Source organism: Leopardus geoffroyi, chromosome C2, assembly GCF_018350155.1.
Source record: "Leopardus geoffroyi isolate Oge1 chromosome C2, O.geoffroyi_Oge1_pat1.0, whole genome shotgun sequence".
NCBI classification, from domain to species: domain Eukaryota; kingdom Metazoa; phylum Chordata; class Mammalia; order Carnivora; family Felidae; genus Leopardus; species Leopardus geoffroyi.
In genome coordinates this window covers 13110523-13134991 of record NC_059333.1, presented here as the reverse complement: position 1 = coordinate 13134991, position 24469 = coordinate 13110523, and the positions used below count along the sequence as shown (strand labels likewise).

Sequence of the window (24469 nt, the reverse complement as noted above, 5' to 3'; positions counted from 1 at the left end):
GATTACAACTTCAACCCAGGTATCGTCTGCTGGTTTTGCCAGATCAGTGATTTTTGCATTTGGATTTGGTCAGAAGCATAAAGGCTGCATGTGAACTAGTTGGGTTGGGACCACCGTTAAGATCCTGTATATCAAAGAAAACAGCAGCTCGCTGCCTTCTGTTTTCGTGTGGCCCGTCGCTCATTTTGTACCAGAGGCAGATGAATGTTGGGGTTTTTTTTTAATTTTTTTTTAGTGTTTTTATTTATTTTTGAGACAGAGACAGAGCATGAATGGGGAGGGGCAGAGAGAGAGGGAGACACAGAATGTGAAGCAGGCTCCAGGCTCCGAGCTGTCAGCACAGAGCCCGACACAGGGCCCGAACTTACAGACTGTGAGATCATGACCTGAGCTGAAGTTGGACACGCAACCGACTGAGCCACCCAGGCGCCCCAATGTTGGGTTTTAAAGTGCTGGAACCAGAAATCGAAACTCTTGGGGGAGGCAGATGTTGTTTACAGTCTTTATTTTGAAAAACATGTAAGGCAAAAAATGTGCTTTTGATGGTTCTTTTTTTTTTTTAAGGTTTTATTTTTTTAATTATTTTTGAGAGAGCGCAAGCAGGGGAGGGGCAGAGAGGGGGACAGATGATCCGAAGCGGGCCCCACGCTGACAGCAGTGAGCCTGAGGCGGGGCTTGAACTCCCCAACGATGCGATCATGACCTGAGCCGAAGTCAGAAGCTCAACTGACTGAGCCGCCCTGGTGCCCCTGGTAGTTATTTTTCTGGTTTGACCAGTACACAGATTAATGGAGTAAGAACATGTGATCAGGGAAAGGAATATAGGCTTTATTATAAAGTATATCTTACAGCTTCTCAACATACCTAGCCTCAGATTTTATTATTTTAGATGTTGTTAAAAGTGTTTTACTTGTGGGGCGCCTGGGTGGCTCAGTCAGGTGAGCATCCGACTTCGGCTCAGATCATGATCTCACAGTCCGAGAGTTCGGGCCCCACATCGGGCTCTGTGCTGTGCTGACAGCTTGGAGTCTGGAGCCTGCTTCGGATTCTGTATCTTGCTCTCTCTCTCCCCCTCCCCTGCTCATGCTCTGTCTCTCTCTGTCTCAGAAATTAAAAAAAAAAAAAAAAAAAAGGGTTTTACTTCCGGGAAATGGATAAAATAAAGGGCTTACATTTTGTATCACTCTTCTGTAAAGCCTTTTGTTATGTCATTTGGGCTTCCAAGTTGCTCTCCAAAAGGCAAGAGGAAAATATCTTTAAATTGTATATTTACAATTTAAACGTATAAAAGTACACTTTTTATAATAAATGTTCAAGCCAGTCCGTCAGCAGTTTAGCCACGTGCCAGGCTAGCCTCCCTGTTCTGGGAGCAGATATTTTTATGGAGGTGACCTTGGCTGCTTTCCTCCATCTTCCTTCTGGGGCCTGGACAGTCTCCCACCCCTCCAGTTAGCTCTGCAGATGGGTGGGAGGGGAAGGAGGTCATGGGTAACACAGGAAGGAATTGGGCCAAAGCGGTCTAACACGGGATTTAATGCGAATTTACTTAGAATTGCACCTAGTGTTCCAGAACGTTTGACTAGTGACTGTATTGCCCAAAAAAGAGGAGATGATACAAATTAAATAACTGATGCTGCAGAATACCAAATATACATGCCACTTATTGAACATGGTTTTTAAAAAAAATTTTTTTTAATGTTTTTGTTTATTTTTGCGACAGAGAGAGACAGAGCATGAGCAGGGGAGGGGCAGAGAGAGAGAGAGGGAGACACAGAATCGGAAGCAGGCTCCAGGCTCTGAGCTGTCAGCACAGAGCCCGATGCGGGGCTCATACCCACAGACTGCGAGATCATGACCTGAGCCGAAGTCGGACGCTCAACCGACTGAGCCACCCAGGCGCCCCAGAACATGTTTAAAATAGGGGCACCTGAGTGGCTCGGTCGGTTGAGCATCTGACTCTTGATTTTGGCTCAGGTCATAATCCCAGGGTTGTGAGATAGAGCCCCATCTGGGGCTCCATGCATGCACACGCTCTCTCTCTCCCTCTCAAATGAAAAAAAAAAAAAAATAGTACTTCAATCAAGAGAGTCAGCAGTGTCTTTTGGCAGAGCTCTCCTATTTCTGAAGACAGTGGACATGAAGGGCAGAGTTGGAGTGCCTGCCCACGTTTACTAACCTCTTTTCACCTCCACCCTTCTAGAGAGCTCTCCCTTCCCCTGCTTGCTCCTGGTGGAGAACAGGCTTCCAGGGTGTTGCTGGGTTGATTGGCCAGGGGCACCTTGAGTGGCCCTGATCTGATTGGCCAGGGGCAAGGCCATGAGGCTGTGGTCTGATTGGCCAAGGACAAGGCACACGGCAGTCATCTGATTGGCCAGGAGCAGGGTCACTCCCGTGCAGACATTACTGGGGAGTTGCCAACAATGGAGTTTTCGGCATTAGTAGGTGCTTTGGCAAACTTCAAAAGTATTATTTTTTTAACAAAAGTTATTTTTTACCAGTAGTCATTCTACTCCCCGCTCTCCACCCCACCACTGTGATCTAGAATTTGTGATTTTATGGCCAACAGGGCGAGGAAGGCGGATTTCATGGTTCCTTGGGCCCGTTTTCTTTGGATGGCACTTATATCTAGCGAGGGAGTGCTGTCATAGGTTACATGGATGGGTGGTGGAAGATGGTCAGCAGACCTAGGTCTGCCCTTGCTGCCCTATTCAGCTGGCTTGTGAATTTGGCAAGTCAGTTTCCTTTTCTGTATCCCAGTGTGGAGTTGTCCTGTGTGGTTTCTCAGGGTGTTACGGTCTGAAGTCCCATAAAAAAATGTCTTCAGACACTTGGGGGTGAGGGGTGGGTTACAGAGCTCTCGGGCCAGATGTGCCTTCCTTCTGTTCAGAGTGCCCTATCTGTATCTCTCTTAAGGGATTTAGAAGGTTCTATTTGATGATGTACCTGTTACCAGCACACATACACTCTGTATTCCTCAGCCTGCTTTCGTGTTCTCCACAGCCATTTGACACATCTGTTTACTTGAGAGCCGGTGAGTGTAGAGGTTTAGCATCTAGAGTCTGAGCTAGGCTGTCAGGGTTTGTATTGTGGGGCTGCAACTTCCTGCCTATGTGACCCGGGGCAAGTTACTTCATAGCTGTGGGCCTCAGTTTCTTCCATTGGTAAAATGGGGAAAATAACAGTACTCTACAACCGCGCCCCAGACTCTTATTTGTGAATGTGGGAGCTCTTGGTGCTTCTTTAAACGCAGTCTGCATTGGCTTCTGAATGCACTCCTTTCCTAACCCACCTTACACCCAACTCAAGTGTAGGCTTCACCCGTGTCCAAGAAGTACATTTTTAGAAAGCAACGCCAAAGTGTAAACAAATTTGGGGACAATCGGGGAAATCTGAATATAATCCAGATATTAGAGAACACCAAGAAATTATTAAAATTTTGTTGGGTGTGTGGACGGAATTGTGATTCTGCAGGAGATGCCCTTGGATCTTAAAGGTGCACACTGGGGTGTTTAGGAATGAAATGTCATGATGTGTGTGTGAGTTAATGAATGAATGAACGGGTCTGAGTGTCTCCCAGGGGCCTGGGATGGGGAGGGGGGCTGTGCTTTGTGCCGCCATGTTTGTGACCCCACTAAGGAGGATCCAGAACCTCTCGGTGGCCGTGGAGAAGTGACCGGTTCTCTCTCTACTGTGCAGGATTTCCCTGGAGGACCTGAGCCCGAGTGTGGTGCTTCACATGACGGAGAAGCTGGGTTACAAGAACAGCGACGTGATCAACACTGTGCTCTCCAACCGCGCCTGCCACATCCTCGCCATCTACTTCCTCTTAAACAAGAAACTCGAGCGCTATTTGTCAGGGGTGAGTGGGGCCCTGATGGCTGTTTTCTCTGCTCTCTGTGGAAAAAGGAGCTCTTCTTATACCTCGAGTGTTTCTCAGTTGCTGACACTTGATCTAAGCTGTTAATTTGAACTAATGGAAGGCTGAGTTTCTGAATGTGGGATAAAATAGTAGCTAAACTTGCTTCTCAGGTAGCTCGCGCTTTTTCTCTGAGGTATTTTTCAAATATTCTCCCTCGGAGTTAAGCCCTGGGCAGCACTGTGAGAGAGTCAAGCCTCTTTTCCTTGCAGTTTCTCCGTTGCCTTCTCTGCCTACCATTTTACCTCCTTGGGTTCCCATGTTAAAGGCATTGGGGATTTCTGTGGTCGTAAAAGTTGGGGAGCAGAGCCTCTCAGGCATTGATCTCGAAAGCATGATTTAATGAGGAAGGCATTACTTATTGGTACTTCTCCAGAAGGCGAAAATGAAATTGAGCTTTACTGGCTTGACCCCGGTGCTTTCAGTCTGGGTGACAGAGCACAGGTGTCCTGTGCCCCACGGGAGAAAATGTGGGAGTCTTGCAGCCTAGGATGGGGTGGATGGTGGTACCCTCATGCGTTGGTCGCCTTTGGTCTTCCACCACACGTAGTTCATGTGTGCCTGGGGAAGGAATTGACATGCTTCAGTGTCTACTTCTGACTAAATCCTCTCTCCACTTAAAAAGAATTCTGCAAACCACTCCTGTTTCTCCTACTCCGAATAGAGGAGACTGACCAGTTCTGACGGGAGGTCAGCCTGCTAGAGAGATTGAGAATTGTCAGGAAGCCTGTCGGAAATTTGATTTCAGATCCACGGTCACGAAGGGTGACCATCACCCTGTGTATGTGGTGCCCTGAGATCTGATGGTATGGGGCTGTCAGTGTTAGGAACACATGTAGAAAACAGAACATGAAGAACTTCTAGTGCATTTTCAGTGCTATTTAAAGTCACGTGAGAGTCAACCCAGTATCTCGCAAAAGGCTTAGGAACCTTTTGTGAGGTTTCTAGATTAGAGCTAAAATGAAAATCCGCCTACAGTTGGGGAAATGATATTCTCCCTGTCTGGCCGAAATGACCACACAATAAGGCCCAGAAGGCGAGATGGTCAGAGTGTGTCTCTTTAGCAAATGGATTTGGGAGAGGTCTACAAAACATTGCTGAATAGACGCAGAGGCTCTTTGGGAGGTTTGTTGAACAGTTGGATGAGAGTGCAGGTGTTTCTAAGCTGAGTCAGCTTAGGGAATTTGCTAGATTTTGCTCCAGTGGGAAATTATCCACAGAAGTACTTTTTGGGTGAACCACCAGAGGAAAAATTGTACTTGAGAAGAAACATTCTGAACAAATAAGAGGCTTTTGAAAATAACAACGGTGTTTTATTGGGGGGTGGGATGGCAAATACATGTCCCATGTAAGCCCTGCTGGGATGATACTTCTGATGGGGACAAATCTGCAGCTTTGAGACTGGATGCGAGGGATGGTGTCACGGTCACAGGAGAGCTGCTGCGGGAGAGGAATCTGAGGCCACAAAGACAGGACCTTTGACACAGTATATATTTTATATCATTTTATTATAAGGAATGATTAGGAGCATCTCTTGTACTGTGCCCAGGTTCTCCGTCCCCCCATGATGATGAACTTAAAGATAATTGGACTTGAAGCTACTTCTCATTTCCCTTTTATAAGAAGACCACATGCCCCCTGTTACTTTATCTGTTTATAATTTTTTTTAATGTTTATTTATTTTTGAGACAGAGACAGAGCGTGAACAGGGGAGGGGCAGAGAGAGAGGGAGACACAGAATCTGAAACAGGCTCCAGGCTCTGAGCCCAACGCGGGGCTCGAACCCACGAACCATGAGATCATGACCTGAGCCAAAGTCGGATGCCCAACCGACTGAGCCACCCAGGCACCCCAATTTCTTATCTTTTTAAATCCCTATTTGGTTATGTGTTTTATGATGTACATGATATGTTAGTACAGAGGTGCATGCTTATAATTTATAAATAAATATGCATATATTATAGGTCCCTTCCTATACCTTTTCCAGTCATATGGGTTCAAGGTCACACCATTTGGGGACGACTGTGGTAGAAAACAGTAGTTAATTTATTTTTTTATTTTTATTTTTTTAATTTTTTTTTTTTAATGTTTATTTATTTTTGAAGGACAGAGAGACAGAGTGTGAGCAGGGGAGGGACAGAGAGAGAGGGAGACACAGGATCTGAAGCAGGCTCCAGGCTCTGAGCGGTCAGCCCAGAGCCCGACGCGGGGCTTGAACCCACGGACTGTGAGATCGTGACCTGAACTGAAGTCGGATGCATAACCGACTGAGCCATCCGGGTGCCCCAAGAATTTAAATAGCTGTCAACTAAAAGGAAGGAAAGAAGATCAACGCACTGATTTTTTTCTCAAATGATGGCTGTTACTCAAAAATTAGTTTTTAAAAAGTGCCTCCGCTGAAACTGACTATAAAATTCACAATTTCATGTTTAAAGGAAAAGTTACTACTTTCCTAAGCAAACATTCTTTTGGCAGAACTTCTTTGGATGCCGATCGATAATGTGCGGGGACTTTAGGGGTTTTTTGTTTTGTTTTTTAAAGATTTTGTTTTAAAGTAATCGCTACACCCAACGCGGGGCTCGAACTCGCAACCGCGAGATCAGGAGCCACACATTCCACCAACTGAACCAGCCAGGCGCCCCAAGGAACTTTAGTTTTTCAAATACTTTCCTTCCTCTGTTCTGCCTCCACAGCTACAGATACGAACTTTGGTTACTCACGCTCTTCCTGAGCAATCCCTGAAGCTCTCAGGCTGTTGTCTTAATTTGTCTTTGTTTCTTCCCATCTGCTGGTTTCGGCACCTCCTCTCTGCCCGGCCTGAGCATTGGCATAAAGGTTGCGTGCAAGTCTTGCAAAGCTGAGCATGGCTTTGTTTGCTGAGAACGTTCCCTGGAAACTCAGCTAATGTAGTTCCAGCTGGAGAAGGTTATTTTATTGTGTCTGTTTCACACTTAACCCTTAAAGCCTAGGACGTACCTGGTCTTGAGAACTAGGGTCTGGGCGAGTGGCTGCTTTTAACTAGGGTGAATTAATCCCCACAGACAGCTACAGCCGGTCCGCTCAGTAATTTCCACACACGGCTAATTTAACTGCCCTGTGTGCACTGTCCCAGCTATTAATCTCATCAACCAATTACTGACAACCCACGTATAATTTTAAGACCGAAACTCGTGAACTGACAAGTAAAATACCTATCTTATCTGTCATTTCTCCCTTTCTCTCTTCATTCTTGTTTTCTGTTTCTAAAACCAAGAAGCGTGGATTCTGTGTTGGAGAGCCTGGAAGGCCGTTCCGTGACTCTTTGTTGGTTGGTAGATGCATCAGTCATTTAATTCACCTTTCTCCACACAGGCCGGCACCTCAGTCGTGCACCTAGATCATCCTAGATATGGTTTTCTGTCATCTGTAAGCTGTGTTATGAATTGCTGTGGCTCACTGGGCAGGGTAGAGCAGGGATGCAGGCTGTTTTTCACTAAGGAAATAAGCAAGATCTGTATCTTGTTTGGTAGGTCAATAAAATGAGTTATTCTTTCGAGCTCACGTATCTGGTTTCTGCTTTCACATCTCAGAGTAGTCTTCATCGTACAGATGAAAGAACTGAGGCCAGCAAGGAGCAGTGGCGTGCCCAGGGTCACCTGGCCCTGTCCTGGCAGAGCCATAACAGAAGTAGGTTGCCCGACTCTGGGTCCGGGGCTGTCCCCTCGCTGCATCATGCCTGCAGGCCACCCTCCAACGAGGCTTTGCATTGCGATTACCTGGCTTGCCAACCACTTTCGGCACTTTCTCAGCCAAGTGCTGGTTTCAAAATTAATGACTGCTTAATGGACACTTCTATTTCCTGTGAGTTAAGCCATGCTTTTTCCCTGCCTTTCTCCTCGGATAGAAATCTGACATCCAGGACAGCGTTTGCTACAAGACCCAGCTCTACCAGATAGAGAAGTGCAGGCCCAGCAAGGAGCCCTATGAGGTGAGTGACCCCCCCAAAATAAAATCCAGGATCGCTTAGGAAGAGCGGGTTTCCATTTTGAGAGCAAAGTGGAAAGGAAACCGGTTATTGTGGGACAGAAAAGCAGCAAGAGACAAATAGTCACTTAACTGGGTCCCTGAAACAATGGCGTACGGCCGAGCCACTGTCTCTCACTTGTTAGACTGTGGATCTTAGCTGTGGCTGCACAGTCGAGTCGCCGGGGGAGGGGCACCTGGGTGGCTCAGCCTGTTAAGCGTCTGACTTGGCTTGGGTCGTGATCTCATGGTTCGTGGGTTCGAGCCCCGAGTCAGGCTCTGGGCGGACAGCTCGGAGCCCGGAGCCTGCTTCGGATTCTGTGTCTCCCTCTCTCTCTGCCCCTCCCCCGCTCACTCTCTGTCTCTGTCTCTCTCAAAAATAAATAAACATTAAAAAATATATAATATGTATATAAAAATGTAAACATCTGGATGCCCAGATTGCACCTCACATAATTCTCCTGAAACTCATGGGGCAGGAATGGGAAAGTGGGCGCGTGTTAGTAGTTTTTAAAGCTCCCTGACAGATTCTGTGGAGTGGCCAAGGTTGGAAACCACTGCCAGTCCTTCGAAAGGTAAAAATGAGATGCTCAAAACTGTACATGAGTGTAACGCTTGGCATCAGAAGGAGGCAGTAAAATGAGGGACAGGAAAAAGTTTTGGATGAAAACAAGTATTTCTAGGCATCCTAGGACAACTTGATGCTAGATACATACTTAAAATACCAAGATCCTTTGATTTCAGAGTACAAAGTAGTATCATGGGGTGCCTGGGTGGCTCAGTCGGTCAAGCGTCTGACTTCGGCTCAGGTCATGATCTCGCGGTCTGTGAGTTCGAGCCCCGTGTCGGGCTCTGTGCTGACCGCTCAGAACGTGGAGCCTGCTTCGGATTCTGTGTCTCCCTCTGTCTGCCCCCCTCCCTCGCTCATGCTCTGTCTGTCTGTCTGTCTCTCTCTCTGTCTCTCTGTGTCAAAAACAAACATTAAAAAAATTTTTTTGAAAAATAAGCAGTATCATTTGGCAAGTTGTACCAAATTTGGACCCCAGATATGTGCTTGGGAAGAGACTGTGCCTGGGAATCTGGATCCAGGGCCAGGGGCACAGGATGAGGGTGTCCCCCCACCCCCAACGCCCAGGACTCTTCATGCAATGCTTTGTCAAATGCGACCCCTCGGCCTTCTCAGTGATCTTCCCGGGAACCCGCTTGATTTCCCCTTCGCAACCTCTGCCGTGTGCCCCAACAGTTTTTTTCATTTGAGCAGAAATCAAAAGGGAGCCTTCCTCCATGCCCTACGTGAGGCGGATGGGCCTGCCCACTTCTCTCTTCCCTTTTCTGTGGTCAAAGTGGTCAGTGGTGGTGGCCGAGCAGTTAGTTGTCCTGGGCCCTTACAGAGACCAGCTGGGCAGAAGTGGGAAAGGCAGAAAGAGACGGCCTGGGTTCCGGAAGAGGAGGAGGAGGGGAAGTGAAGACAGTGAGCGTAGACCTCTCTGTGGGTGACGTTGGCCCCCCGCCTGAAAGATGCTGGGGTTGGGGAGGAGTGAGGGTGGGGGAAGTTGGGCGGAAATCCAGGGATGGCTGGGGTGGGGCTTAGCCTTGACCCCGGCCTGGAGGCCTCCTGCCTCTGAGACAGGCTCCGGCACCTGCATGATGAGGATGCAGAGGAGTCTTTGGAGGGTGGGTCATGCTTGGCTTTCAGGCCGAGGGCAGGAGGTGATGTCGGGACCACACTGCCCTGAGCTCCAGACCCTTCAGGCCAATGGCTTCCTCAGCTTCCTCTTGCGTGAGGGAAGGTGTCTCCAATCCATCGTGCCTGGAGCCCCCAGTGTCTGTCTCCAAATGGCAGCCCCACCCTCGGTACGGGGCAGGAACTCTGGAGGTACTTTTTCACCCCCAGAGCCAGGCCGTCCCCAAGTTCTGCCAGTGTGACTCCTCAACCTCTCAGATCCCCTCCGCCGCCTTGGTCTCTCTCCTCCCTCCCCATCCCAGCCACTGTCACCTCTGCCTCTTGCGGGGATGTCTGCCACAGCCCTGACTGGTCTGCCCCCTTCTCCGTGAACGCCTGGCTCTCACTTCTCCGCACGCCAGCCAGAGCTGAGCCGTCCGCGCTCAGACGGAATCGCGTCCCTTCCCTGCTCCAGTTAGCACATGTTTACTGAGCACCTCGTGCACGCCAGGCATGCCTCCTTAAGCTGGAAGGCACGGTCGGTGACATGGCCACCACGTCACAGATTAGACTGTGGTCTGCTGGCCTCCTGAGCCTCATCCCCCAGGCCCACACGCGCAGCCCTGTTTCTTGCTCCGTGCTCGCTCCTGCAGGCCTTAAGACTTCTGTGCTCTCTTGGCTCCCAGCACCATGCACACCCTGCCCCTTCTTCCAGAATGTTCCCCTCAGCTCTCTTTGCTGATTACTATTTTATGTCTTCAGATTCCAAGGCAGGGTCATTTCATCCCGGACCCCTGCCATTCTCTGACCTTTGCCATCGGATCACATCTCTCCAGCACAGACTCACCCCCGCCCGCATCCTGCATCCCGGGGTTTGTCCCATGCGCATGTTTTGTTTGCTCAGGGAGTGTTGGATTCACGTCTTTCTCCCACTCTGGACTGTGAGTTCCATGAGAGCGGGGCCTGTGTCCCTTTTGCTCCTTACAGTATCCCTAGAGTCTACACAATGCCTGGCATTCGCTAAACGAACAAAGGAAGGAATCAGGTGGGCCTTGACCGGGGTCTCCGGTAGAATTGGATTCCCAAGGGGAGAAGGTGGAATGATCCAGGAAGGACAGCTGGCTTGACTAAAGCAGGGGAACGCCTGGAGCATAGCGTGCAAGTCGTGTTATCCTTACAGATGACCACGCCCCGAAGCAGGGAGGGCCGTCTCACGGTCACGGGCTCTGAGGGCTTATCACCTCGGCTGCCGTGCAGAGAGTGCAGAATTCACGGCTAGGCTCCCTTGCCTCTGGATCTGCATTTGACTCTTTAGGGCCTCAAGGAGCAATGTGAACAGATGCACCCAGCGTCCCATCTGTGTGCCGTACGTGGCCTCCACTCCACTTTGCTGACGCCCATGTCCTCGGTTGCCCTCGAACCTGACCCCTGTGCTTGTTTGTTTCGAAAGCGTCTATGATGGGAAAGGGGCCTTTTCTTTCGCCCAGATTATTTTCCTTGGATGATTATCTCATTTGGCCTGAAAACACATGGAGAGCGTTTTAAACATTTGTTGAAATAGTTAACGGTTAGGGTTTAAATAGGAACACTAATGGGAAAAGAGCATTTCACTTCTCTGTGATCCATTTGTTTTCTCCAAACGGCAGTGATACTTGTGCTAATGAAATTACGGGCTGTTACTGGATCATCCAGCCCGCCTCTGCTGGAACCTAGAGAGTGGAACGGGGCCAGCTCGGAAAAGTGTTAAGAAGATCTGAAAGGGCCCAGGTTTTCTAGGGAAAGCCCACTCAGAGCCTCCGTGGGCTTCTTTCCAGTTGCCGTCGGCTGGTCCTGGAGAAGCCGCCGAGAGGCGGATGGGTTTCAGGTCGTGCGCAGGCTGGCTGCGGAGTGAGCGAGGCCTCTGCGTTGTGCTGAGTCCCAGTTCTTGCTCTCCTCCGAGACAAAGCGGCTGAATTAAGTTGCAAAAACGCCCCCCTTGGGATTACAGTGCTGTTATTGTACGACTTTACCACGTTCTCCACCTCCTCTGCCTTTAAAGGGTAGCAGATATGTCTGCGAAAGTGGGACACGTGTCTCATCCAAGAGCACCTCGAGCATGGGCCCCGGAGACTCCTCTTCCTAAAAAAAAAAAAAAAAAAAAAAAAAAAAAGAGGCCCTCAAGGACCGTGGAGATCGAGGCAGGGGGGCCAGTCATCATTTTTAAGCTGGCTTATTAAAGCCACATAGAGCCAGAGGCCATTTGTGTTACAATCTTTCCCCAAAAATGTTAATTTGTAGAGCAGTGGAAAATAGAGCGGGGAGGGCTTCTAGGTAGCACAGGGTAACGTGGCAGGCTTGGAAGAGAGCTGTGTGGAGGGCGGCAGAGGGACGGCATCGGTGTGACCAGCCGCTGGAACAAAGCGCCACACACCGGGGGTGGGGCAGGGTGGGATGGGGGGCTTCAACAGCAGCAGTTTCACTGACTCTCGGTCCTGGAGGCCGGAAGTCTGAGATCAAGGTTGGTTCCCTGCACGGGCTGTGGAGGAGAACCTGTCCCCTGCCTCCTGGCTGCTGCTGGTTGCTGACATCTTTGGGCTTCATTCCTTGGCTTATAGAAAGAAGCACCACCCGATCTCTGCCTGTACCTTCCCTTGGCCTTCTCTGTGTGTGTGCCTCCGTGTCCAGTTTCTCCCTTTTATGAGAATACCAGACCCATTGCAGGAGGGCTGGGTTACCTCTGTAAAGGCAACACCAACAGGCCCCCTCCCCAAAGGCAAAAGAGAGTGAGCTTTCCATGGGCTCCTCCCCCTTCCAAAGCATCAAAGGGGACACGATAGGCCTGTCTGACCCTGTTTTCAAAGAAGGTCACGTGCTGAGCTCCTGGGGGTTAGGACTCTTGGGTACCAGTTTGGGGGGGAATACGATTCCACCCATAAGAGGGGCAGTAAGCTAGAAGGTAGTATATTAAAATGTTCACTTTGTATCTTATTTCACATCTATGCAGCTTGTAAAAATAATTTGAAATCAGATTAGACAATCAGTGCTGTTGGAAATGAGAAGGGTAGTTCCCTTTGGGGACTGGGAGAGGGCAGGGATGGGGGGGAGGGGGTTCCGGGTGGGGCCATTTGGGCTCCATATCTTAATCTGGGTGGAGCTCTCATGCACGTTTTTTGCTCTTGGAGAGAATGCGTTGACTGAGCAGCTCAGTCGCCTTGAGAGCACTCCTCCGTTATATGTCTTAGACTTGAATAAAATAGATTTTCTCACCTATAAAATCTATTCAGTGCCTGAATTAGGACATCTGCTGCCCGCCTGCATGATGGTTTAGGCGTCTCGTTTCTGGTCTCTAAACATTGAAAGGAATAATTCTCAAACCCAGAGTTGCAAGTGGTAGGGGAGAGAGAGTTTAGGGAATAAACAGCAGGTACAGCTACTCAAATTGTTGAAAATGTTGCTTTTCACAGGCCTCCCTGGACACCTGGACAAGAGACCTTGAATTCCATGCTGTGCAGGTAAGAACATGGGACTTATGATGGGTTAGTCTGAGTTCTCTAGAGAGAACCAACAGTGTGTGTGTGTGTGTGTGTGTGTGTGTGTCTGTCTGTCTGTCTGTCTCATGCTTGGATACCCAGGGAATTGTGGATGTTTCAGCTCAAAATCCAAGGCCTTCTGGAAGCAGAATTCCTTCTCACTCAGGACACTTCAGACATTTTTTCTTACAGCCTTCACCTGATTGCACGAGGCCCACCCACCTTGTGGAGGGTCATCTGCTTTACTCAAAGCCTACTAATTTAATCCCATGTGAAAAATACCTTCACAGCAACATTTAGATTGCTGTTTGACCAAAAACTGGGTACTGTGGCCTGGTCAAGTTGACACTTGAAATGAACCATCACATGTGACCCTGAGGGCTGGTGGATCTCTGCTTAGGGCTCTGGATTCTACATACCTCCTTCCTTGTCCTGAATTAAAACGCAGAGTCCGATGGTGTGTGGGTTTATCAGAATCCCTTCAGATCAGACTGGTGCTTTCTTTGTTGACCATTTTTAATTGTCTTGCTGTCACTGCACACTGGGCTGTGCATTCATGTTTTTACCTATATGAGAAGTGGGGTTTGCAGCAGTCCAGAGCTTCCCAGCTCAGTGGCCTAATTTATGAACGAAGTCCTCTTTTTCTCAGCTGCGTTGTGTTTTTCCCGTGGCAAAATCAGGTCTCTGTGGCTTTTCCAAAGCAACCGGCAGGCGATGCCTGGGCACCTGGGCCGCCCCAGGTATTCACGATCCACACCTGATTCTGACGTTCCAAACAGTCACATGAGGTTAGCTCGTCAGCAAGGGGACAGCAGGCTCCAGAAGAGCCCGTGCTGAGCTAGACTGTCATCCAAAGAAAACAGCTTCAGCTCACCTGCAGACCCCAGGCTCTTGGCTGCGGCATCACGCCATCCGTGGTCAGTTTCCACCGCGTGAGGGTGCAAGGCAGCTCTTATGCAGCCTGGTGTGGGGAGGAGGTGTGGCCGCCCCTGTCCCTGTTAAATGGCTGCGTTGGCCTTTCAGACTGTGACACAGATGAGATGTGAGGTTCATGTTTATGCCTGAAGAGCTGACTTTCGGTTGCAGGTGGGGAAACACTTCTCTCAAGGGGCCGTGTGCTCCTGATGTGTACCCTGCTGTATCTATAGGAGCAGAGCTGGGGAGGAAGGGGGAGGGCTCTCGCTCTTTGGAACGCAGGAGGCTGGAGTCACAGGGACGAGCCCAAAGGGACCGGCTCTGGAGCTCAGATGTCAGAGGCCAAGAACCTACTTTTCTCCAGAAAGCCCCATGCACCACCACTCCCTGGCTTCTTCCTCTTTTCTATCAAACAGTTGTGACACTGTAAGAGTCTTGAGTAGACAAACCTTTGTGAGGCCACATTTTTTTTGTTTTTTTAATGTTTATTTATTTTTGAGAGAGAGAGAGAGAGACAGAGACAGCACAAGTAGGGGAGGGGCAGAGAGAGAGGGAGACCCAGAATCTGAAGCAGGCTCCAGGCTCTGAGCTGTCAGCACAGAACCCGATGCCAGGCTCGAACTCACAAACCGCGAGATCATGGCCTGAGCCGAAGTCGGATGCTTAACCTGAGCCACCTGGGTGCCCTGAGGCCACATTTTCAGTGTCCGGTTTAGTAAATGTCCGTGCACGTGTGCAGTGGGCAGAAAGTGGTTTAAAGAAAACTGGAAGCTGTTTTGTGTGGGGCTGGCTTCTGGGGCCTCATGTGGCCCCCTCTCCGATCTGCCTTGGGGAGTTTGGGAGGCGGGGTGGGTGTGGGGAGCACATGAGACTCGGAAGAAAGCCAAAGAGACCGTGCAGGCAGCCGGATTGCTGGGAGGGGAGCACGGGAGTGGGTGTAGGCACATCGAAGGGGGAATATAATGAGTCCCTCTGAAGATCTGTTTCTGTTACATAAGGTGCTTTAGCATTCTGCTCCCTAGAAGATCTCTTGTGGAGAAAATAGGGTATGCAAATGAAAAGGTATAATGGGATGATGGGTTGCATTTGGTCACCTGTGCCTGGAGGGCGCTGAGATTGGCTGGTTGTACAAACACATGTCTTGTGTGGGCTGGTGACCCATCCACACAGACTGATCCAGCCGTGTGTCCCCGGCAGGGGTCTCTTGGGTGGTGGATTCTTGGCATGCCCTTAACAAACTGGTAACTGTGAAATCACCCATTCTTTGGGCTGGACAAGGGTGTTCTGGGAGCTTTTGGAGAAAACACCCAGGTGTAGGATCCTGGGATGAAGTTCAACAGGGTGGCTCCAGCAGGGTTCCTGAGGTCATTTCCCCATCCCTCTGCCCCCATAGCAGGCTGTTTGGTGCTATCCCTTTGTCGGTTCCCAGAGAGGTTTTTTAGAGCCAACCTTGGGCTCTTTCTACGGGGAATTCATGTCCTGTACACCTCTCAGTGCTGATGAACTCTAGCTGGGTGGTGATGCTGGCCCCCCAGAAACTTTGCATCTTGATCCTTTGGCTTTGGAGAACCCAAAGAGAGTTGGGGAGGGGCCAAGATGAAGCCATGAAGCCAAAGGCAGAGCAGCTTCCTCTAAGGTGTAGGGATCACGGAACAGCCCAAAGGAAGCTGTACTCATCATTCTTTTTCTTTTTTAAATGTTTATTTGAGAGAGGAAGAGAGTGAGAGACGGAATGTGAGTGGGGAAGGGGCAGAGGGCAGGGGGGACACAGAATCGGAAGCAGGCTCCAGGCTCTGAGCTGTCAGCACAGGGACCAACATGGGGCTTGAACTCACGAACCATGAGATCACGGCCTGAGCCGAAGTCAGACGCTCAACTGGCTGAGCCACCCAGGTGCCCCTGTACTCACTATTCTAGAAAACAGTCCTGAAAAGGGCGGGGGGTGGGGGGAATCTGCAATTTTGTCTTTTCTTCCAAACACTGTTTTACGTGGTTTCGTAGAAGTGCATTCAGTTTCTTTTTTACCATTTAAAGTGTAAACAGGTGGAACTGGTGATTTTTCTCATTAGAACAGAGACAGGAAGAATAGCACAAGAGGAAGAGATTTTGCCAGACTTTTCAGGACAAGCCTGTCACGTCCCTTCGATGCTTGAGGCACAAGGGGGGGTGTGACAGCTCGTTCCCCTTTGCCTTGGAGAAGGGGGCTGTTGGGGGGTCACAGAAACCAGGAGAGGGATGCGGCCTTGACCCAGATGGTCTGGAGCAGGTGGCCCCCTTTCCTGTTCGTAGCATTCTGCCTAATGACCTGGGGCTCAAGCCTCCTCCCAAGAATCCCGGATGCCCACCTGGAACCCTGGGACTACAGCCTGGTCCCTGTCCCTCACCGGCCCGTGTGTCTGCCTTTCTTTCTGCCCCAGACTCATCCTGCCCCAGGCTTCCAGAGGGCGTGAGTTTTCACTCCGCTCCCAGATGAATTATTCAACCCACTTCTTCTGGCTGTTCGCTGGTCCGTGATGGGGTGACAGCTGTGCTTTGTCCCAGGTCATGCTCTCAGTGCAGCACCTGGCACTCGACGTCCCGTAAAAGACTCTTCAGATGCTGGGGAGGGAGTTTGCGAAGCTTCACCCCTCCTCTCTTCCCTTCTCAGCCCTCCACTGGGGATGGCCACGGCAGCCCAGGCTTGGGGCCCTAAGGCGCTGGGGCCCTCACGGTGACCCTCAGGGTTGGCGTGGCACCCCCACTTCCCATTCCTCCCCTGCCGTTTTCTCCCACCCGCCGATTGGGCATCAGGAACCCCCATCTGGACAGGCTTTGAAAATCCCCATTGGAAGGGGCTGTGCGAGCCCAAGGAGAAGCTTCCTGGAGAAGCTTTTCAACAACATCAATGAGGAGCTGATGAGCTCTCTTGAATTGCAAATATTCTTCACGTTTAAGGCAAAAACCGTGAATCTGGTGGTGAGGTCAGGGATGCGGTTGAAACTGTTGAACAGTAAACATCAAAGTCTTTACGGCTGGAGAAGAAACTTCTGAGTGGTATCGCCCTTCCCAGAAGCTGGAACGCAATTTTAATTCAGTTTGGTTTCTACTGGCTTTTTTTTTTTTTTTTTAACATTTCAATAACTATTTATTAAGTCTTCTCTATGTGCTTGGCTTTATGCCAGAGGCTGTGGGGTTGAAGATACATAAAATAGTAAAATTCACTCCAGTCAGAGGGACACAAGTGACACATAGTGACGCAAGCAAGGGCTTGCATGACCGAGGGTGGAAAAGGGTCAGAAACTCACCCAGAATGGCACAGGGCTCCTGGGGTTGCCGTCCACCTCCTTGGCCTGACTGAACACACAAGAGTAAACGTTAAGATAGAAATGGTTATGTTTCATTTGCGAAGTTACCTTTGCAAAACCACTGCTGTGAGCAGAATCCTAGAGCCCTATTCTGAGTAAGACCGCAGACTTCCAGAAATCCTCATGTGTTTTGCCTCAGTTCTTTCATCTTGTTCTAGAACAATTGACCTCCTAGGGATGAACTCGCCCTTGCTGGAACACCTTGAAATAGTGCCGTGCGGGGAGCTGGGGATGACAGAAGCCTGCTTGTGGCCCAGGGAGAGGGAGGTGGGTTCCCTGGGGCATCTGCTGGGCCTCTGCTCCTCCCTTGTTTAACGTGCAGCTGAGAACGGAGTTTTGAGAGGCTGGGGTTTCTCAAATCCACTTGGATAACTCTTCAAAGGGGAGTCACATTGTATATGTCTGTGTGTCTGAGTACATGTGTTTACTTCTGACTTGAAGGATGAAAAACCCAAAGAACAAGAAAAGAGAGGGGATTTTCTTCATCGGCCGTTTTCCAAGAAGCTGGACAGGAACCTCCCCTCCCACAAACAGCCCTCGGCCTCGCTCATCACGCACATTCAGAACACCAAAGCCCTGCTGAAGGACCGGAAGGCCCCCAAGTCCGGCCTCCCCGACAAAGGTGGGTCATCTCCGGGTACAGTCTAGACCACTCGTGTTGAGCTGCACGGCCATGCGTACCCCTCCCGGGTGGCTGTGCGGACCCCCTGGGACATACACGATTCCTGTGCCCTGGGAAAGCAGTGAACACACCCAAGGCAACCCAAGAACACTGGAGGTCCAGACGGGGTGGTATTGGCCACCCGTGCAGGCAGGGTTTGAGAAAGCAGAGGTGGGGTGCATTGCATTGTGGGAGCAGAGATCAGGGTATAAGGTATTTCAGGAGTAGGGATTGGGGTGCACAGTGTTATGGAACGAGGGACAGGTGTTCATTGTTGCAGGGACAGAAATTGGGGATTGGTGGCATGGTGTGGCGAGAGCCCGCCCAGAATAGCAAACACCTAGAGACACTGAGGCATGGTTGATGGAGTCTGGGCTCTGGGGTGGGGCTGGGGGTGCTCAGAGCCAGCTCTGTGGCTTATTGTGGGTTAAGCTCCTTACCCTTAGAGGACCAAAATTGGTTCCCTTACTGGCAAAAGGAAGCCCACCCGTTGGAGCTACTGGGTGGATTAAATGAGATACATAGGTTGGTTTGTCCGCCTCTTTCAGAGTGTGGAACATCAGGTAACTGATAAATGCGAGGCTCCCTCCTCCGGGACAGCACTGAGGGATGTGGGAAGGACGTGGGGGAAGCAGGAAAGTGTTGGGGAGGTTCCAACAGCACTGAGCACTAGAGGTGTTACCCTAAGAGAGACCTGGTTCTCAGCCAGAGAGGAAAATTCCATTTGATTCCGTTTCCTTCCTGAGGTTTCAGAAAGGCAGGGGGTCTTACAGGATGACTCTGCTTGTCCCTCCTGAGTGATTCTCCTTTCTGGCTTTGTAACCAGCAGCAAATCCAGGCCCTTGACGGAGACATCCCATGGATGTCCCCAACAAAGTCTACGTCAGTGCTGATGCGTTGGATAACTTTGCCACCCCAGAGCTGGATTCCATTCCTGGCAGTTTCCTGGGCCAAGTGTCATTTGTTTCTTCGAGTTTTTCCTTCTGAGAGCATGTTAGCTTAGAAGCGTGGACGCCCTATGTCATTGCTAAGACCAAGCTCTCGCCATGGGGCAAGCACTGTGTCAAGCTCTCAGCTCACCCCAGTGAGGTTATTCTCACCTCCGTTACTAAAGCAGAGGAAATAGGCAGAGACAACTGGCCGAAGTCAGAGAGCTCGTAAGTGGCAGAGTCCAGATTTCCAGCCCGGCCGCCTGGCTCTAGAGCTTTCTCTCCTGACTGGTGCAGGCCCCTGCGTCCTGATAGGGATGGAAGGCGAGGAGCCGGCCGGTGCGCTCACAGGGTGGGGCTGGTGACCAGGTCCTTCCTGCCCAGGGTGATGGAGTGTGCCGGCCAGGGCCCTGGGGGGCTGACTCTAGATGGAGATTAGCAGGGCGAATGTGGGAGGCTTCCTCTCAGGATCTACATCACCCGGAGAAGGGAAGGACGCAGGACTGGGCAGAGGGGGACCCTGGGCCACAAATTTGGAGGACACGGCCATCGCAGGAAGGGGAGGGGACGAGATGCTGCGGTGCCCGGCTGGCACACGGGATTCATTCGCCGTCAGCCGCCGATGAAATTTTGCTTCTCTCTGCTGGTGACCCTTAGGCACCTGTGGTGGCCTGAGGAGGCAATTTATTTTGGGATCTGTGTATTTATTTATACGAGGCCACGAGGATGCCCTACGCCCTCGGCTGCTCCTGAATCACTCTGCTTCCTGTAGCTGAGCCTCGACGGGGGCCTAGAACACTCGATGGTAGAAAAGCCAAGCTAAGAGCTCGTTCTGCAGGAACTTGGCTCTCCTTCCCTCAGCTTCAGATCTGTGGGGTTTCCCCTCTCTTTTCTGGCACAGTCCGCAACCCTGGATTCCGGTCTGTGCCAATTTGAGATGGAAGCCAGGGGGATTGGCTCATTGCCCTCAAGATATAGATGAGGACTGTTTCACCCCTTCAGAACCGGATGAGGCCCCGGTAAGATCAGGAGTCAGGAGGGAACCTTATAAAGGAAGTCGATTCGGACACTCGGTACATACAGATGAGCCAGGAGGACATTCAGCTGAGGGGCACGAGCCAGTCACAGAGGACAGATGCCGTAGACTCTGCTTATATGGAGCACCCAGCGACGTCAGATGCATCGACAGAAAGTCCAATGGAGGTTGCCAGGGGCTGGGAATGGGTGTTACTGCCAAGTGGGTACGGAGTTTTTAGATTCCCAACACGAAGAGTTTTGTTTCACGACAGTGTGAACGTGCTTAACACTACTGAACCATCCACTTAAAAATGGTTAAGATGAGAAATTTATGTTATGTATTTTTTTTTTTTTTTACCACAATTTAAAAAAAAAAAAAAAAAAAAAAGGAAGCAGGAGGGAAACCCTCCTTCCAGTGTTGGCTATCTGAGGACCAAGTTCACAGGTCCTGGGCTGGGTGTGCTCCTAGCAGTTTGGTGGCGTTCTTCTGAGTCGGGTACCTTTTTGATTCAAAGACTCGTTGGCAGGGTCCCGCATGTTAGGCAGCCAGGAGGAGGGCGGATGTTAAGGTGGTGCCGTGGGCACGTCAGAACTCGGGAGGCCTCCTGTCTCCGGGCCTTCTGTCCCCTCCATTCTAGAAAGAGCAGCTGGTCCCCTGTGGGGAGCGCTGGACGTGGGGGGCCCTTTGCTTCTTGCTTCCTTCTGGCCTCCCCAGGAACGGTCTGTCTCGGTGAAGCAGGAGGCCCCGGCAGGCAGGAGAGGGCCCTCCTCACCGCCGTCCTCATGGTCTCCTCTGCTTTCTCGCGTGCAGATTCCTTCGGCCGCCGCAATATCTTCCGCAAGACCTCAGACTCCAATTGTGTGACTTCTTCTTCCATGGAGTTCATCCCCGTCCCACCCCCCAGGACCCCCAGGATCGTCAAGAGACCGGAGCCCCCGCCGCAGGGCCCTGGGGGCCCTGGCATGCCCCCCAAGGAAGACCCCCCGGTGCTGGATATGGTGCGCTCCTTCGAGTCCGTGGACCGCGAGGACCACTCTGAACCACTGTCCCCATCTCATCACTATCGGATTCTAAGCTCACCTGGGGGCTTGGCCCGCGGGAATCCCAGTGAGCGGACGCTCTCCCCGGCCCTGCTGCCCGGAAGCCTGTCCCCTCTGCAGACTCCTTTGCATCCCACTCTGGTCTCCTTTGCTCACGAAGAGAAGAGCAGCCCCCCGAAGGAGGAGGGCGTGTGCTCCCCACCTCCGGCTCCCAGTAACGGCGCCACGCAGCCGCTGGGGAGCCCGAATTGCGTAAAGAGCCGCGGCAGGTTCCCCATGATGGGCATCGGACAGATGTTGAGGAAGCGACAGCAGAGCCTGCAGACCCCCGCAGACCGGCCCCTGGAGGCCAGCATGCCCCCCCTGCAGCCCATGGCCCCCGTGAGCCTCTCCTTCGACATGCCTGATGGGGTCAAAGGCCAGTGCTAACCCGGGCCAGTGGTGGGATTCTGGGTGTTTCTAAGGACAGCGGTGGAACAGAGCTCCTCACATCTGTCAGGGTGTGAAGATTGAAAGGCCTCATGGGAGCCCCTTCGGGGTCTCATCGCCCCCTGCCACGGAATGTCCCCACTGTGAACGGCTAAAACCCACAGACCCAAAGCCTGCACTCCCCAGGCTCGCGTAGGGACCCTGGAGTCGCTGCGATTTACGAGGAGGGGTGGTTACAGGTGCGGTTTCAACCAGTTGTGTCCTCCTTCTGCCCACCTCCCACTGCTGGGCTGCTGGGTGAAAACCCCACACCGGCCGCTGGGCTCTCGGATCACAGACTGTTTTGAGATCTTTCCTCACTTTGTGATCTTCTCAGCAGTCAGCCAGTCACCCGGGGACTGAAGGCAGCATCGCAGAGTGGCTCGTCCAGGCCACCGCTCCCCTTCCTCTCGCAGACCGTGGTCGCTGGTGAGCCCGCTGCCTGAGGAAGACAGGAAGCAGCACCACCCCCTCTGAGTGGAAGGGGGCATCCGGGCAAAGACCGATCCAAATGGTGGGGACCCTGGTAAAAGGAAGGGGCCAAAGGGACACACCTTTGCCATCTTTTTTGGTTGACCTTGCTAATGGTTCAATGATCTTTTCCCAAGATGGTGTTTCTTTATGTGATGTCAATTTGAAGTAACATAATTAAAAAAACAACCCGGCTGGAGAGACCATGAGAAGCGATTCTACCAAATTCACGTTTTCGCACAAGGATAAGCGTGGAGGACACGAAAGCTCTCCCACGTGATGTTTTCAGTGGCCGGTGGCCTCCCGTGGCCTGCAGGAGGGCTTCATCGCAGCTGGCCCCGTGTCCCTCCCGTTGTGTCAACATGACCTGATCCTTCTGGAAGGCATAGGACATGGCCACAGCTGGTTATTTAGGAAGAGAAAAGGTTGAGGTTGAATTTGGATGCGTTTGAAAGGCACCGTTACCTCTGTGCAGTGCGGCTTTCAAGCTGCCAAGATAACAAGGGTGGCTTAGAGCTGAGTTCATTTGCTGTGAGCTGTGAGAGGGCTTGCCTGGCGGGGATCGTGTTCAAAAACTCAGCACCGTATCCTCTCGGAGGAAAGCAGCATTCCTCAAACACGCTTAGAGTCCGCGCTGTTTGCACGCCTTTCGTCAAGGATCGAACCAAAGATGCGTCTCCGGTTCTGTGTCCACGCCGTCCCCGTGTGCGCCTTTTGTGGACCTCAGTGTTGTCTGACCGTGTCTAGCAGGAGCTTGCTGGGGTCCGTCTCCTCCCAGGGCCCCGGGCCCTGGCGCTTGGTGGCGACCACCCGGTCATGAGCAAAATTGGAGAAAGGAGGAATTGACACAGGCCGGATAGCGGTTAGCTCGGGAAACAGGTGACACAGTGGCTTGGGGTCTTCAGCTGTTGACTGGCGCAGGCGTGAGCAGACCCACAGCTGTGGTCACCCCGGGGCTTGCCCGCTGGTTCGGAAACAGGCCGCAGCCCTTGAGAACAACAACAACGCCTGCCTTTGTTTCCCCTGGCAACCAGCCCGTGCCAGAGAGCCCTGGGGTGCTTCCTCAGCTTTTCTCCTTTAGCAGCGGTGACCTCCTCCTGCCCCACACGTTTCTGGCTGAGCAAGGAAAAGCGTGGATATTTGGCTGACCCTAGAAGCCACTGAGATGCCCGGGCTCGGCTGACTTCGCAAGACCTAGAGCTGCCGTGTCCCACCTCGATGGGATCATCCCGGCCCTGGGGCTTGCTAGGAGGGAGCCAGGCTCCTGGCTGTGGTGTCGTTCTTCTGTGTGGCTCCAGACCGGGTTCCAGAACTTTCCATTGAAAGTGGCGCTTGTTAAGCAGAGAGAAGAAAAGCATCTGAAAGCGGCCTCTCTCCACTTGACATGAAGCGTGTCTGGTTTCTGACCAGCGAAGGAACCCTTTTCGAACATGGTTGCTGGCTTCAAGTGTCGTGCTCTGCCGACTCGCGGGCTGTGTCCCTGTGCCTTGTGAACTTCTCTCCCCTTACGTCTCTTCCTTGTATTGTACTTTCCTTGAGAACATGAGTGTTTTTTCCGTATCGCTGTCAAATAAGCTCATTGGGACATGCTTTCTGTTCCTCGAGTCAGGAACAGCCGCAGACCGTCGTACGACTCACGGACCGTGTCACCATTGGTAGCTTGAACTGTGAACTCAGGTTTATTCCAGACCCAGTGAGAGGTGAGAGTGAGGAAGGGGGGAGGGGTCAACTATTTTTTTGTATGTGAGCACCTGACAAATCTATGAAACCGAATGAAAGAGGAAATGTTAAATTCTTTATTATTTTATTATATTTATATGGGAAACTGGACTATCCCTTTGGTAAGTACAAAGTATGTTGTCTGTTTGACCCATGACTGTCTCTCATTAGTGTGTGCCCATGACCTCAGTCAGCCTGTAGTCACTGACGGAAATGACTGAACTGTCACCGTGTGAAGTCCAGGAGGAAAAGTCCACTTTAATTGTATGATTTGGTCGTAAGTAAGGACTGTATTTATGTCACCATTAAGTATATGTACTTTTATAATGACTGTGAAATACACTGTTCCCTCACCATGACTGCTTCATTCACTTGCATTTGACACATCTCCAAACACTGAGTATGTTGCAATCGCTGAGCTGTCTTCTACGTAAAGTCCTTGGCCTTGCAACTGACAGGATACGGTGGGAATCGCGCTGTGGGGTGTCTGAGGGCATCTTCTGCCCCCACATCACTGCTTCGTTTCAGCTGCAGCACATGTGATCTAAGAAGTCTCCTTCGACCGACACACAGCCAATGGCGGTGCAAGAGAAATCGGCATGTTTCTTTTCTTTTTTAGCAGGTTCAGGGTCTCTCTTGGAGATTCTGAAAATGGCACATGAAAAGTGACATCTGTGAGCATTATCTCTAGCTTTTGTCCTTGCCTTAGGGATTGGTGAGGGACGGGAAAGAAGGGTGATGAGGTAGAGTAGGAGGGTTGGATTGTCCTAGCTCTGACTTTATTCATTACCGTTCGCAAAAGGTTTTCATACAT

At 51.1% G+C, this 24469-nt stretch overlaps 1 protein-coding gene across 2 annotated transcripts in view; it reads left to right on the top strand.

Annotated features, from left to right (window-relative positions):
* Positions 1 to 24011, top strand: part of HUNK (hormonally up-regulated Neu-associated kinase) — a 109912-nt gene extending 85901 nt beyond the window's left edge. Inside the window, exons 7-11 of one of the 2 annotated variants that reach the window (XM_045436873.1) lie at positions 3697 to 3859; positions 7800 to 7883; positions 13025 to 13072; positions 17791 to 17971; positions 20768 to 24011. In XM_045436873.1, coding sequence (XP_045292829.1) covers positions 3697 to 3859; positions 7800 to 7883; positions 13025 to 13072; positions 17791 to 17971; positions 20768 to 21426 — 1135 coding nt within the window. In that variant the 3' untranslated portion in view covers positions 21427 to 24011. The remainder of the gene's footprint in view (positions 1 to 3696; positions 3860 to 7799; positions 7884 to 13024; positions 13073 to 17790; positions 17972 to 20767) is intronic. The other variant, XM_045436874.1, reaches the window with a different exon arrangement.
* Positions 24012 to 24469: the final 458 nt, after the last annotated feature.